Source organism: Hipposideros armiger, unplaced genomic scaffold (genome assembly GCF_001890085.2).
Source record: "Hipposideros armiger isolate ML-2016 unplaced genomic scaffold, ASM189008v1 scaffold_220, whole genome shotgun sequence".
Taxonomy (NCBI): domain Eukaryota; kingdom Metazoa; phylum Chordata; class Mammalia; order Chiroptera; family Hipposideridae; genus Hipposideros; species Hipposideros armiger.
The window spans coordinates 670,299-686,401 of record NW_017731570.1 but is presented as its reverse complement, the minus strand read 5'-3'; the positions used below and the strand labels follow the sequence as shown (position 1 = coordinate 686,401).

Sequence of the window (16,103 nt, the reverse complement as noted above, 5' to 3'; positions counted from 1 at the left end):
CCACCCACCACCCCCGCGCCGGGCCACCCCGCCTCCTCCGCAGCCGCCGGCGGCGCGCTCCACTCGCCTTCGCGCTCCTCTCGCCCATGGAATTAATTCCGGCTCCACTTGTTGCTCGGCCCAGGTCGGGGAGAGGACGAGGGTGGCGGCGGGTTCCCAAGTGAATTCCCGCGGAGGGACCGAGCACAGCGTGAACTAGAAGGGAGCCAGGGGGTGCGGGACTCGAGCAAGCAGGAAGGAGGCAGCGCCTGGCACCGGGGCTTTGACTCAACAGCATTGAGACATGTTTGTAATCGCTGGCGTGCCCCGCGCGCAGGATCCCAGCGAAATCAGATTTCCTGGTGAGGTTGCGTGGGTGGATTAATTTGGAAAAAGAAACTGCCTATATCTTGCCATCAAAAAACTCACGGAGGAGAAGCGCAGTCAATCAACAGTAAACTTCAGAGACCCGGATGCTTCCGTTGTTTAAACTTGTATGCTTGAAAATTATCTGAGAGGCAATAAACATCTGCTCCTTTCTTCCCTCTCCAGAAGTCGGTTGGAATATTAAGCCCAGGAGTTGCTTTGGGGACGGCTGGAAGTGCAATGTCTTCCAAGTTCTTCCTAATGGCTTTGGCCATATTTTTCTCCTTCGCCCAGGTTGTCATAGAAGCCAATTCTTGGTGGTAAGTTCATTCTATGTGCATATTTTGCTTTATTTTATTTTTTTAAAAAGATTCATTTGTATGATGCTGGAATATTTAAAGCTGAATCCTGAGTTTGGGTGCATTTATCTAATACACACATATGTAATACATTTTCTTTATATGTCTTTGAATCAAGAGTTTTCTTTTAATTTGCTAATATTGTGAAGCTTATCTTTAGCTCCATAGGGAATCAGAACCTATAAATCTAGACCTTTTTCTGTGAGGCCCTTGTTCAGATGTATGCTTACAGTACATCATGTAGTAAAAGGGAACCACAAAATTCACTTCTCTAATAATTGTAAGCCTATCTATAAGATTTACTTTTTGCCACCTCTGCATAGTAAAAGTGAGTTTCAACTTTTTTCTTTCTGTCACTTGAGGTAATGAACCTTCAGGGTCCAATGTAGGCAGAGTTCTAGAAAGACAGCTTAACTCCAGGTAGAGAAGTATTTGGGCTCGAAATTCGATTTTAAAAATAAAAAATAAAAGTGAACTTGAAGTAGTCAAATGTCCCTAAACGTGGGTGTCTTTCTGGTAAGGACCTTGTAGATAGACTGCAGTATATACAGAGGATTATTTTTGATGGCGTTCTGCATATTTCTCCCTGTAAATGAACAGTGTTTTTCTGGCTGTCAAACATGACTTCTGTTCACTGGATCTCCTGTCTTGGGTCCTTCACAATCACATAAGGAGCCCTTTTAAAATGTCCAGAGCATGGAGAATTTTCTTCAGTCTATATACTTGTCCCACTGTTCTTCCATCAGTCAAAAGGAACTGCTATCTCCTATCCGTGTCTAATTGTGTCTACTTTCGGCATTCATACATTTTCAAGGCAGATCGGTCCAATTTGCGGGGCAAAGTGAGTCACTTCTCTAAGTTCAGAGGCTTGTCCCCGAAACCCCTGTTTCCCTCTTTTCTGAGTGGATTGCGGAAATATTGGTTCAGGTAATATGGCAGCGGGAGCAAGGAAGGGAGTAAAACTCTGAGGAGCCAGATGGCGGGATGGGGACTACACAATACCTCCGTTTTCTGAGTGGAGTTGAAACAGAGGAGTTTTATGAAGCCCTTCTCATACTCTGTCATGAGGACAAGCAGGAGAGAAAAAGCATCTGTGTGCTTGAAACTATGTCTTGCTGACATGATTTCAGGGGGCCCACCTCAAGAGTTCACGTAAATCTTGAATGCACATCTCCCCCCCACCCCCTTTTTCAGGTCGCTAGGTATGAATAACCCTGTTCAGATGTCAGAAGTATATATCATAGGAGCACAGCCTCTCTGCAGCCAACTGGCAGGACTTTCTCAAGGACAGAAGAAACTATGCCACTTGTACCAGGACCACATGCAGTACATCGGAGAAGGCGCGAAGACAGGCATCAAAGAATGCCAGTATCAATTCCGACATCGGAGATGGAACTGCAGCACCGTAGATAACACCTCCGTTTTTGGCAGGGTTATGCAGATAGGTAGGAAACCATTTAACATATTTTTAAATATACACACAAACTTTTCTCCTAGGAAAAGTCCTTAGTGTTTACTAACCAGCTTGATAAGGAGGGAATTTTCCAGCAGGGGATTTTTGTCATTGCTACCTGTATTAATTCCTGTCTTTACACTGATTACACCTTGTTTTGGACTTCTTGAACAAAACCAGGAGGGGAGCATCAAAGACACCTTCATTTTTCTGAACATTTAATTTTTCTAAGAAACATTTTATAAGATAGAAGCAGTACACTTATTTTGGTTTCTCAAAAGCAGATGAGGAAAGCTGGGCCGTTTATATCCTTTTATACTTCAAAACTCTTTTAACTGGAAGAAGTTTCCTAACTTAAGCCAATAATTCAAATGGCCCAAGAAGCAAACTAAAACTTGTCATCTTTCAGAATGCTGGTTAGGTTGGAAGTGAATAAGGTTCTAATTTTCCTAATATAGATAACCCCTGAGGCTATAGAGATATCTATGTTAAACGTTTTATTTTTAGTCCCAGAAAGAATTTTAATTACAAGTAATCCTTTTTACATTTGCAATTTAGGCAATTGATATAAAAGCACATACTTCAGATCTCACCCTAGAAACTTCAAAAAAACGCAAAACTTTAAATGTATCACTCACAGTTCAATTCTTTATTTTCATTGTGTTGTTGAACTTGTTATTCCATTCAGGCAGGAGATGGCATGAAAACTGGGCTAAAGGCAAAGAATTTGAAAAATCAGCTTGCCTCTGGTTTGGTTTAATAGCATAGGGTACTATCTGATAGATGTGGTCCTGTGTGTGTCCTAGTGTGACTATTTTAGGTCTCTTTACTTTTATGCAAACAAGCCCTTATAATTTTTATGACTGCAGTGACTCCTAAAATAAGAAGCAATTTATCAAAGCAATTAACTGTTTATACTGACTGAAGATAAAAAAAAAGTTGGCTTAATATCCGTCACGGATGGATAAAATGCTTTTTAAAAAACCCCTGAAAAGTGTATTCATTGAGAACAAAAACGAGTTGTCAGGGGATGTTTGAGCCAAGCGGCTTCATAAACTAAAATAATACAGGACTGGAAGCCGCGCCTCTAATTGAATGGGAAAATGGTCTGCAGCCTCAGCCTGCAAAGTTTCATAGGGCTTTGTCCTTCCTGTTAATGATTAAAATGTGCTAATGTATATATTGGGATCGGAATCTAGGAGTTAAGCTTCAGGGACACAGGATTTTCCCCTGAATATAGGCTGCCTTATGTGGTTACCTGGGGGTATGTTGGAGATTTCATTCCCCTGCATTTTAATATTGTGAGGGAGCTCAGAACATTTTTAAGTTATATCAGAATGCAAGTTGTCAGCTCCCCCTTCCCATTTGCTTTATACATTCCCCCTAAACTGCCCTCCTCTCAAACGATGGGGCCCCTTTTTCACAAGTATATGAGTTAGCAAAAATCATATACCTCTGATGGGAACCAGAAAAGAAAAATCATCAGCAATTGAACTGTTTTTCTGTGTAGTCACTGGAACACAGCTTTGATTTAAGATCTTCTCGTCTTCATATGTACCCTGTTTGGGGCCAAAACATTCAGAATAAGCTATCATTTGCTAAGTGGATTTGAGTTCTGCTGGAGATTTATTTAAAATGTGGTCCAGGATTCAAAGAGTCTGCTTCCTCAGGGAACAAGCAGAACCCTTGGTATAAAGGCCTCTATTTAATTGTCCCTTGCAAGTACACGCTCTGGTCCTCAGCCGTGTGGTGCTTACAGCCTGGGTTGATGGGAAGTGGGTGGGAGTGGAACGTTCTGACAGCCTTAGAGGGAGCCTTCCTAGATGCTATCATCAAGTCAGCTGCTGTCCTGGGAAGATGAGAGCACATGTTGCATCTCTCTTGCCAAAAGCTCCCCAGGTGCCTGGGGTCTCAGGGAAGAAAACTGCTGCTGGGTGGCTCATGGTGGAACACTGACAGGGCCTTCTCTTCTTTATTTATTGAAAAGAAAAAAGAGTTGGAGAGAAGAAAAACCAGAATAGCTTTTTGTGGAAGAGGAACATGGACTCAACCCCAATAGTGGGAAAGTTACTTAGCTTTCACTTTTCTATTTAAGGGTATGTTTGAAGAGAATGAGCTAAGGGAAAACTTACACCTTTGAGGCTGAAAGATTGTGTGTGTGTGTGTGTGTGTGTGTGTGTGTGTGTGTGTGTGTCTTAGTACACTTAGTACACCAGGGACATGGAGAGCAATTCTTGTCTGTGAGAATCTGACCCTGTGGTGGGACCAGTGTCTGAGAAACTCAGGGCTGCCACTTCCAACCCCTCCTCAGCTCATTTTTCTAGGGTGCCAATGGCTTTGGAGGCGCTGTACACAATCGCCTCATGAAGGGCCCACTCTTCATTTTGGAAATGTTCTCATTTTTCATCATGTTACCCTTTCTTCTAGCTTTTGTCTCCGTCTCTTCTTTGTTTCGATGCTGTGAAAAGATATGTCAGAAAGGCACCATTTTTAAGGAGTGTGAGGATCGGAGAGGATGTAGATTTACAGGGAGGGAAACAGAACTGAACCCACAGTATTCCATTCAGGATGACTATACCCACAGGCGATTAGCCAAAGAGCACTTTTCAAACTGAAGTTTTCCCTGCAGTGACCAATTAGCTTAGAGACTTCTACCAGGTTTGTATTCTCAGGCAAAAAAGGAAATGCTCAAGATAGACTTATGAAACAAGCAGCATTATTGTGTTTTTGTATAAAAGCCCTTTTATGCTCTGTATACTCACAGGACAGTGTCTTATTTTTTCTCTATCTCCAGAGGGTTGTTTATCTCCTCTTCTTCTAGCTACCTCTTTATTCTTCAAGTCTCCCATCCAGGGCCATAGCATTTTCTGTATTATCAGCGTTAATCCTCCAACAACTCCCTAGAATCTGTCTGCCTTCCTCATTTCTCTCCACTCCCCCCACTCTTGTCCCCTGCCTCTCTGATTTGAGCAAGATAGATGTCAAACCCCACAGGAACTTTCTGGATCCTCCTGCCAACCGCCAGCACACGTCTCAAGTTATTCATTTTTTAAAATGTAAGAGGGAAGGATCTGTGGTAAATCGGAACCATTGGCATTCCTAGAAGGGGATGTGGATTGAAGTGTGGAGCAGAAGTCCCAGAAAAGGAGGGCATGCTGGGTCCTTGCGTTAGCATAGTCATCTTCCTGCAGAAGGACCTTTCTGGTTGGGGCTGTGTTCTGTTGTCAGCTGTTCTTGTGTCACTCCCCCCCTGCACCCCCCCAAAGAAAATTGTTAGCAAGCTCTTTAAGTGTAGAAACTGATTCTGCAATAGGGATTTTAGTGCCAGAAGGAACCTTTCCTCCTAGTCATCTAGTTCAATACCCTTATTTTATAGCTGAGGAAAATAAGGGGCCCCCTCATCCCACCCTCCCCCAGGCCCAGCTTCAGCTGGTCTGGTGTTAACCCTTTCTCTCTCATAGTACAACAGTTTGAGTAAGTGGCTTCTTGTTACACGTAGAAATGTCTTCACATACAAGTGGAGACTAAGGTGGTCTATGATGGGCTCCATTTTTCTCCTTCCAAATAGGGCTCTGATATAACCATTTTTACAGGGAGGTATTCTTTGCACATTTTAGATAAGGAGAAAACTTTCTCCCCTTGGGTTTGTATATATTTACAAGTTCGGGGAAGGAAGGAGCTTCTCCCTCCTACTTTTTTTTCCCCTTTAAATTGTACCTTTTCCCTTCTTGCTATTATTCTAACACTTGGAGGCTCAGGCTGTCAGGGAGTTGCAGAAATGTGGTAGAAGACCCACAGGCTGCTTTAAAGGTAGACACTCATCTTCCTGAATGAGAAGTATCAGTGCAGTCTGCTTGAGATTTAAGAAGAGGCAAGTTTCATGTACAACTCTCTAGGCACAGGTTTAGAAATGTCCACTGGGAAAGTCAAGAGCCTTATCCTGACACAGACTTCATTAACGGAGCTGGGAGGAAAGGTTACCACTTCAGAAAGGAGGGGGGAAGGAGGCTAGAACTAGTTTGGCCACAACAAGTATGGCTGCTGCAGTGTCTGGGTTCCACTGAGGCCTCAGCCTTTCCCAGGCTCTAAACCTAGCAAATTCTATGCTCCCGCCTTACACATAACTCAAAATGAAAATAATTCAAACGTTAAAACAAGAGTAAGGAAGTCTCCCCAAATTGTGTGTTTTCCCCCCAATGACTTCTTTCTTGTGCATTTTTGGAAATAAGTTTCCAATATTTTCAAAAGAGCCCTAGAGAAAATTGAGCGCTGCCTCCAGTCCTGCCTTTCTGCTCTGAAATGTCAGAGCAGAGACCTCAGGGATGTGCTGCTCCTTTGTCGTTTGTTGCTTCTGTGTGTATTAGAGGATCTCTTTTGGCTTCTCCTTCAGGTGAGCACAGGGCCCGGGTTTAAGTTAGGAATGGGGCTCGCTACGTTACCCATCCTAGAGGGAAGGCCCTGCCTGGGGCAGCACGTGTGTGAACAGACTCCCACCCACCCGCACCCCTCACCGAGCCAGCGGCTGCTGTGTGTCGGGGGCTCTCCCAGTCCCCTCCACAACTGGCCCCGGTGACCCGCGTCCTCGCCCGCAGGCAGCCGCGAGACGGCCTTCACATACGCGGTGAGTGCCGCGGGGGTGGTCAACGCCATGAGCCGCGCGTGCCGCGAGGGCGAGCTGTCCACCTGCGGCTGCAGCCGCGCAGCGCGCCCCAAGGACCTGCCGCGGGACTGGCTGTGGGGCGGCTGCGGCGACAACATCGACTACGGCTACCGCTTTGCCAAGGAGTTCGTGGACGCGCGTGAGCGGGAGCGGATCCACGCCAAGGGCTCCTACGAGAGCGCTCGCATCCTCATGAACCTGCACAACAATGAGGCTGGCCGCAGGGTGAGTGCGCCCCGGCGTGCCATCCCCAGCTCTCCGGCCCCCTCTGTTTGTACCCCCAAGCCAAGCCGGGCCTCTTCTGGTCTCTCTATCCCTCCCTCTGCCACCACCTCTTTCTATAGGTTCCTGTTCCTTGTCTCTCTGTGTGTCTGTCTCTCTCTCTTTCTGCCTTTATCTCCCCTTCTGTCTTTTCAGGTCCTCTCCCTCTCCCTCCTTCCCTCCTTCCCTTTTTCCCTCCTTCCCTCCCTTTCTCCCTCTCCCTCTCCCTCTCCCTCTCTCCCTCTCTCCCTCTCCCCCCCTTACCCTTCCCTCCCCTCCTCTTTCCTCCCCACTAACCCCCTCCACACATAGGCCACAGGCCTTTCTGGAGAGGGGCATGCAACCCACACAAGACTCCTGGGTGTGAATTGTCCCGTCTTGGCTTCCTCCAGGCAAGGTGCTGCTGCAGTTGCCCAAGAAAGATCTTTCTCTGCCTTTTTAATTAGTCCCCAGTGCAAATGACCAGCCCAGCTCAGAAGTAAAAATATTAACGTCTGCCCTCCCCTGCCTGGAACAAGTTTGCAGTTGGGCTGAAATTTGGGAGAGGGAGTTATTTCTCCCAGTTGGCGCCCAGCTGAGAAAGCCCTCTCCCCAGCTTCCAGGGCTTACCTTTTCCCCTCCTTTCTTTCTCCTTCTTATGTCATTAGATAGCAGGCCTGATGGACTGAAGGCTATTATTATTTTCTTTTTTCAAGAGCTTTTCTAGGAAAGCTTCAGCAGTCCTAGTAGTCTGACCATCAGGCCGGTTGTGGGTAGCTCTGGAGAGAGGAGAGACACACAAATGCCCAGAGGAGACCGCCTTTGCAGGCCCTCCTGAGGGGCCCCTTTCTGCTCTTCCCTTCCCCTGGTGGGGATATGAAACGCTTGCTTCTCCACAATAGTTAAAAAGACCCCTTTTCTCCCCCGTGGTTAAGCACATGGCACTTTATGGCTGCTCTAAAATGAAGGGGTGAAAACGTTTCTTAACTTTGGCAGCGTTGAAAACCAAGGCCATTATTTTTTCACAGAACCCAAGGTAGGTGCCAGGAACTTTCTGGTCAGAGATTTCACTCTTCTGTGTTTTGGGGTGAGGAAAGGGAAAGATAATCTCAAAGTAAAATATCCAGGACTGGAAGGAGCCTTTGCACCATCTGGTTGCATGCCCTCATGTTAAAGATCGGGAAACTGAGGCCTAGAGGACCATTTCATGGCCATGGAAGACAATGAGTGGATTGAGATATAAGCCAGACATTTTTAAAAATTAAACTCATGCATCACAGCTTAGGGGTGAAGGGTTATAGGTTTGGGAATTAGAGAAATCTAGGTTAAAACCCAGTTCTCTCTGTTTCTGAGCCTCCGGTCTCACATGTCCACATCTGTTAAATGGCCATGGCATGAACTAGCTCTTGGGATTATTATGAGAACTAACTGGGATCATATAATAGGTTGAACTATGTGACATTACCAATACTTGACTATTTTTGACCTACCAAATAACAATTTCATATGGTTCAATCGAAGGTCTTCGTTTAGTGTCAGCCAGTAGTAAAGTGTATGATAAATGGTAATTCCTAAACATTATGAATTAAAAGACAGAGAAGTCAAAGATTATATCGATAATCCCAGCTAATTTATCTTGCCACCTTTGACGTTAAACATTTGGTGGTGTAGGGGAAGGACTGAACGCTGCAGAATTTTGCCTGTGCTGTCCTGAGGGCTCAGATCATTGCACCAGAGGAAGTGTGGCCTCTCCTTTCTCAGGTCTCCCACTGCTGTGGTGCCTGCAGTGTGGTGGACTCTCTCCCCACTGCTGCCAACTCAAGGCCATGCAGTGGGCATGTCAGCCCGGCTCTCCAGGAGTCCAGAAGACCTTGCTCCTGTCCTTGTCAGGGATACCTCCTTGACTCAGTGTGTCCAGTGCCGCAGACCAGACAGGCCTCCAGGACAGAAATGTGGCTGATACTTCTGGGCCCCATTATGCCCATATTTGGTGCTTTCATCCATCTTTGGGGATTTCTTAGATTTCTCTCATGTAGAGAAATCTCTGGGGGCTTAGCAACCAAGGAGAGCAGGTCAAGGGATTTCCAAGTGTGGAGAGGGGATTTTGGATACTTGGAAAAGCACCTCTAATATTATAATTTCATGTAACATCTACATTTTTTTATATTGAGGTTTTAAAAATTTTTTTCCATACGTTTTATAATTCAAGCAGTGAGCTGAGCTTAGATCCTGGCGGATGAGGTTACATAGAAGACAGTTTTTCTTCAGAATAGTGGGGGTGGTGCAGGGAATTTGGACACTGTGCCAGGAAATCATATTAGAATCTCCTTGAGACATTAGTTTTTTATTTTCCTCAAAGGAGGGGTGAAGGTTAAACATGTTTGCAAAACCTTTCCTCAGACTAGCTGTTTGCCTGAAACTCTTCATGCTGAGGGAATGCACTTTGGTCCCTTTTTAAGAAAGCCCCTCCTGAATCCTGGAGGAAGAAGGTGGCTTGTTAGAAGCAGCCTTCTAACTCACTCCAGCCTCCAGGTTCCTGACAGGCCCTTTGTAACCTGCCAATACCACGCCAGCTCTGGAGGGTAACTGGTACAGGAACCGTGGGTCATCCGGGCTATAAATAGGTAGCTACCACCTCCCAGACTGCTGAGCACAGTGCTGTGGGGTCAAACCCGTGGGTGCTGCTCCTGGGAGGCTAGGGTGACTGGGCAAGGGCCCAGGTTCAGCACCCAGATGCCACGCCCTTGTTGCCCTGGAGAAAGGCCAAATTTATTGATGGTATCCTGCATTCTAAATACTTTCCATGCATCCTCTAATTTCATCCTGTAACAGGGTTGTGAGGATGGGGCCATCACAGTCCCCTTCACAGATGGAAAATGGAGGCTCACAGAGGTGAAGCCAGCTGCCTGTGTTCAGGGGCAGAGTCAGGACAGAACCCATGTCTACCTGGGTCCAGGGTAGGTTCTCTTAGCCTAGGCGGTAGGGACGGGGCCTAGGGATTGTTCGGGGAGCAGGAGACAGACTCAGTTCTCCCACATTCTAGCTGTGTGACCTATGCAGGCCACTGATCCTCTCTGTGTCATTGCGCAATCATCTAATCTACCCCAAGTTAACTTTGGTGGGAGGATTAAATGAGAAAAGAGTGTAGAGGCTTTTATGACAGTGCCTGGCACACAGAAATAATAGTAATAGTAATGGTGACTAAAGATTTGAGCCCTGATCCTACCTGGGCTGGACCCCGTCCCAACCCTACCGCTTACCACCTGGGTGCCTATGGGTATGTCTCAGCATGAGCTTGAAGCCCAGCTGCCTGGGTTCAAATCCTGGCTCCCCTCCTTCCCAGTAGGTGGGTAAGTAACTCACCTCCCTGGACCTCACTTTCCATCTCTTTGAAATGGGGATGATAACAGCACTTCCCTGATAGGCTGGTTGTGGGGACTAATGAAAGTGGTGCAGGTAAAGAACTGTGCACAGTCTCTGGGAAGACTGTTCAAGACGTATTAGCTGCAGCTAATGTTGTTTTCCTGCAAAACAGAAGCAACTGGAATGATCTTCTTCCTGTTCCTATTAAAAAACTGTGGTTGTTTATTATGATGATGTGTAATAATGAGGGGCTAAGAACATATTTATTTTGTAGACTTTTGAAAGAAAGCAACACAGACTTCTGGTCATGGAGAATGAAGAGGAAACAGCCAGGCCCCTAGTTTAGCTGGTGAACATGGCTCCATGTAGAAGGTGGAGGGGGTCCTGGGTCTGGGCTCCTCCATGAGTTGGTCCACTGACTGTCCCTATCTCCCCACAGACGGTTTACAACCTGGCTGATGTGGCCTGCAAGTGCCACGGGGTGTCCGGCTCGTGTAGCCTCAAGACGTGCTGGCTGCAGCTGGCAGACTTCCGTAAGGTGGGCGATGCCCTGAAGGAGAAATATGACAGCGCCGCGGCCATGAGGCTCAATGGCCGAGGCAAGCTCGTGCAGGTCAACAGCCGCTTCAACTCGCCCACCACGCAGGACCTGGTCTACATCGACCCGAGCCCTGACTACTGCGTACGTAATGAGAGCACGGGCTCGCTGGGCACGCAAGGCCGCCTCTGCAACAAGACGTCTGAGGGCATGGACGGATGTGAGCTCATGTGCTGCGGCCGCGGCTACGACCAGTTCAAGACCGTGCAGACGGAGCGCTGCCACTGCAAGTTCCACTGGTGCTGCTACGTCAAGTGCAAGAAGTGCACAGAGATTGTGGACCAGTTTGTGTGCAAATAGTGGGCGCCCTGCCGCCCGCCTGTCACCCAGCCCCATTCCCAGGACCCACTTATTTATAGAAAGTACAGTGATTCTGTTTTTTTTTTTAAATATTGTTTTATATTCCCCCAAGAATTGCAACGGAACCATTTTTTTTCTCTTCCCATCTAAGAACTCTGTGGTTTATTATTATTATAATTATTATTTGGCAATAATGGGGGGTGGGAGCCAAGAAAAATATTTATTTTGTGGATCTTTGAAAAGGTAAGACAAGACTTCTTTTGATGGTGTAGGATGAGGGGGAAATAACACATATCCTAACTTAGTTGTGTGCACATCTAGAAGGTAAAGGAAATACATTTTCTTTCTCTCAACTATGGGGTCATATGGGACAGGTAGCATTCAGTGGTCCAAATCTATGCACAATTCAGCCTCTGTGACCAAAAGGAATTGTAAATGCTCTGGTATAAGGTGTTGAGAATCAAACAAACAAAAAAATGAGACAACCCCCCTCCCCCAACTTTCCCAGGGGCTGCCAACCTGAAACATTTTCAAAATGGTAATTGAAAATGTAAGAGCGAGAATCTCAAAGAAAAAAAGGTATATCATGTGTCTCATACTTCTCAAACATTCCATGTGCAGACGGTCCTATTCAAATAGCTACCAAAACTTGGAGAACTGTGCAGAAAGCCCCAGAAATTAAAAAAAAAACCAACTTAAAAACGCCCATATCATGACAATGATTTGAAGCTGTTTTAGGAATTAGGTTATCAGATTGGAAAAGAATCCGCAAATGATTCTGGGTTGCAGACTTTTTGTTTGGATAGGGGTGGGGGAGGTTGGCTTGGATATAAAAAGAAAATATACTGTAATTTTCTTAGGGATACTTGGTTAATAAATGATAATAATGAAAATAATAGATGAATTCCATTGACAGATCCCCGGCACAAAAAACCAAGGTAATTGTGTGTAGTTCAGTGCTGCGCCAGAGCAGAAAACCTCTTCCAGAGGAAGAAGTGAAATCCGCCCTCCCACTTGACCCCAAGCTCTGTCTGATTCTCCTTGCCGCGTGGCAAGGGGGTGAGGCTGGCCACGTTTCAAAGGCTGCTCCACTGGGTCCCCTTTGATTGCAGGGCAGGAAATGAACCATTAAGAGCTTCACGTGGAAAACAGTTCACTACTTAGGGATTTTTTTTTCTAAAACTTTTATTCTGAGGAGCAGTAGTTTTATGTTTTAATGTCATAACTTGGCTAATGGAGTTCACAGAGGTGTCACAGCGTCTCACTGTTATGATCCTGTGTTTAGACTCTCCACTCAAGCTTTTCCTATTATACTGCAGGTGTACCCTATAACTGTTCCTCGTGTACTTGAACAGTTGCATTTATAAGGGGGGAGGGAAATGTGGTTTAATGGTGCCTGATATCTCAAAGTCTTGTACATAACATATATATATATATATATACATATATATAAATATAAATGTAATTATATTTCAGTGCAGCCAGTGATTTAGAGTTACACTTGACTCTGGGGTTATTTCTTGGTCTAGAGCGTTGTCGTCCTTCACTGCCATCCAGCTGGGGTTTTTCCAAAAGGTTTCAAGTTGAGCTTGGGCTGTGGCCCTGATGCAATCCCATCTCGAGCATCATAAAGCGGCTTGTTTTTGAGGAACCTAGAAGGTCTTCCTCACTGATATGCATGTTGGGTTGAAGATTTCTTGGATCTTCCCTGCCCCACCCCCTTTTCTCCAACCTCCATGTCTGTCCACTTTCCTGAGAGGGCATTACTTGTTTGTCATAGATGTGGAAATGAAGAGATATTCAAAACTCGGAAGCACGGTCAAGGGTTCACTTTCCTTAGTTCCTTTTGCAGAGTGGAAACTGGTGCCTGGTAGATCTAGTGGTATCTATTTGAGTCCCCAAGGAAAATCCAGCTCACCACATACATAGCTAGTTTTTAAATTTTTTAAAACAAGGACACCTCTTTCCAAAAAGTGCCATCAAATGTGTTCTTATCTCAGACCTACATTGTTTTCAAAGTTTGGAAAGATACACCTCTCCTGAGATCCTCATCGACAGTGGCCTTCATATCACCTCAGCCATCTGTGGCTCTTAATTTATTGCACAAGGATATTCATTTCCCCTCAGTTGCAGTGAGTTGCAAGCAAAAGATCTTGAAATTAAAAAGCACTAATTAGTTTAAAATGTCACTTTTTTGGTTTTTATTATACAAAAACCATGAAGTAATTTTTTTTATTTGCTAAATCAGATTTTGTTCCTTTTTAGTGATTCATGTTTATGAAGAGAGTTGAATTTAACAATCCTAGTTTTTAAAAGAAACTATTTAATGTAAAATATTCTACTTGTCATTCAGATATTATGTATATCTTCTATGGCCTATATTCTGTACTTTTAATGTACATATTTCTGCCTTGCGTGATTTGTATATTTCACTGGTTTAAAAAACAAACATCGAAAGGCTTATGCCAAATGGAAGATAGAATATAAAATAAAATGTTACTTGTATATTGGGAAGTGGTTTCAATTGTCATTCAGATAATTCATGTGGAGCTTTTTTGAGAAACCATGAGGGAGAGTTTAGGGAAGACTACATGTCAGAATAACAGAAGAGCAGAGAATTTTACCAAAACCAAACTATTTGGAAGCTTCAAAAGATTTCTAAGTGTAAGGGAACAAAAGGGGAATTCTCTTTTCCTATATATGTTCCTCAAAAAAAGAAATCAAGCAGATGGCTGAAAGCTGGTTTTAGGATTGCTCACATTCTTTCAGCATTATGCATGTAACTTAATTGTTTTAGAGCGTGTTGCTGTTGTAACATCTCAGAGAAGAACTGAAAAAGGCACATGCTTTTATCCATGACCAGAGTTTTAGCCCAAAAAAAGTGTATTTGTGTTTACCACTGCAATTATTGCACCTCTCTATTTGAAGTTACTGGGGCCTGAGTGTCTCTATACCCCCTTTGAAAGTAATTTCTTGAAAAGCAAGCCTCAGTCTGCGGAGAATGAAAGCTCATTGGAAACTAAAAGTTCGTTGTGTTAAGTGCAATTAATATGAGTTCTCATGCTTTCTGAAAGTGTACACCAAAATCTGGCGAGCACTGCACAGATTGATACATTAGCCCTTTGCTTTTTTTTTCTTTCCGGATAACCTTGTAACATATTGAAACCTTTTAAGGATGCCAAGAATGCATTATTCCACAAAAAAACAGTAGACCAACATATAGAGTGTTTAAAATAGCATTTCTGGGCAAATTCAAACGCTTGTGGTTCTGGGACTCACATCTGTTTCAGTTTTTCCTCAGTTGTATATTGACCAGTGTTCTTTATTGCAAAAACATATACTCGATTTAGGAGTGTCAGCATATTTTTTTCCTTCTCATCCTGGAATGTGTTCAAAGATCTTCCCAATACAGGAAAATTAACAACAACAACAAAAATTATATATAGGCAGCGACAAGCAGAGAGCCATGTTCAAAATAGTAATTATGGGCTCAAGTAAAAGGAAGACTTAAGTTTTAGTCCAGTTTATCTGTTCAGCTGCTGACCTCCTGTATATGTTTTAGTAGCCTATCTAAACCTTTTTCTTATGTGATTTTGCCAATACCAATTTTCAATTTGTTTTTGCAAAACGTTATTGAAGCCACTGGAATTATGGAATTATCAAATATGACACTCTGGCTGGATAAGTACCCCAAGTAAGAAACTGGTACTGGCTAACTCCAAGAGATCATTAGCAAAAACAGCTTCCAAAGACTGAGTGGTCCGTAATATAAATAGAGACAGATAGAAAGGTACTTATAGCTTGAAGAATATAGGTAATGCAAATATGCACCAAGGCATAGGTCTAAAATACTGCATTATTACTGTAAAGGGTACTTTTAAAATATTTAATTTTTAAAAAACTATTTTTCTAGTCTTCCCCCTCTCTCTGTGGAATGGTGAAAAATAGATGCCATGACTTAGTAAAGGAATCTTCAATAATTTACCTGTTCGCCCAAACTTGACACTTAAATCTGATGATTGGATAATAGTTTATTTTAGTGAAACATCATTTTGTTAGCCAACTTTTAAAAAATGGGTGTAGAAATGACTAAAGATGGGTACGACTATTAAAAACAAGAATGTATCAGTTTAAATCGAGGAGATTTAATTAACATGGCGTCTCAGTATTTCAAAACCAGAAAAGGAATGAGGAAAACTGCATCTTAGACCAGTTTTATATGCAGTGTACAATTTGCTGGGCTAGAAATGAGATAAAGATTATTTATTTTTGTTCATATCTTGTACTTTTCTATTAAAATCATTCTATGAAATCAGAGCGGTCACGTGTGTGTTTAGCAGAAATGGGGGTCATGGCAATTGAAGTCTGACGGGGGCACTGGGCACAAGTATGCGTTAGGGCGTCCAGAAGAGAACATTTGCATTTCCAGCATGTAGTTGATATTATGGTCGAATCTCACGGGTTTATTTTGTATTTTAGTGCTTTTCTTTTGCCTCAGCTAATCATTCCATTTCTTGTTCCGCTGCTGCTAACATATGTGATGTATTAGGAGATTATTCAGTGTAGGCATTTAGCACAGTGACATAGGACTAGGATGAAATTCTAGGGCAAGAAAAGAAAAATAAAATGATTTGAGGAGAGAAATAAAATAATATTCTAGATAGACAGAATCACCTGGAATGTTCTGCTGGTGGTATTTTTCATGTTGCAAGTTGCCAGCCAGGTGTTTAGATCAGGGTTTCTCAGCCTCACCACTATTGGCATTTAGGGCTGGATAGTTCTTTG

At 43.8% G+C, this 16,103-nt stretch overlaps 1 protein-coding gene across 4 annotated transcripts in view; it reads left to right on the top strand.

Moving 5' to 3' along the window:
- WNT5A (Wnt family member 5A) overlaps positions 1–15,630 on the top strand; it is a 29,778-nt gene extending 14,148 nt beyond the window's left edge. For 2 of the 4 annotated variants that reach the window (XM_019654372.1, XM_019654369.1), the window contains exons 2-5: positions 532–665; positions 1,899–2,149; positions 6,750–7,042; positions 10,860–15,630. In XM_019654372.1, the coding sequence (XP_019509917.1) occupies positions 586–665; positions 1,899–2,149; positions 6,750–7,042; positions 10,860–11,318 (1,083 nt within the window). In that variant the 5' untranslated portion in view covers positions 532–585 and the 3' untranslated portion in view covers positions 11,319–15,630. The other 2 variants (XM_019654373.1, XM_019654371.1) reach the window with 2 other exon arrangements.
- The last annotated feature ends 473 nt before the right edge of the window (positions 15,631–16,103 follow it).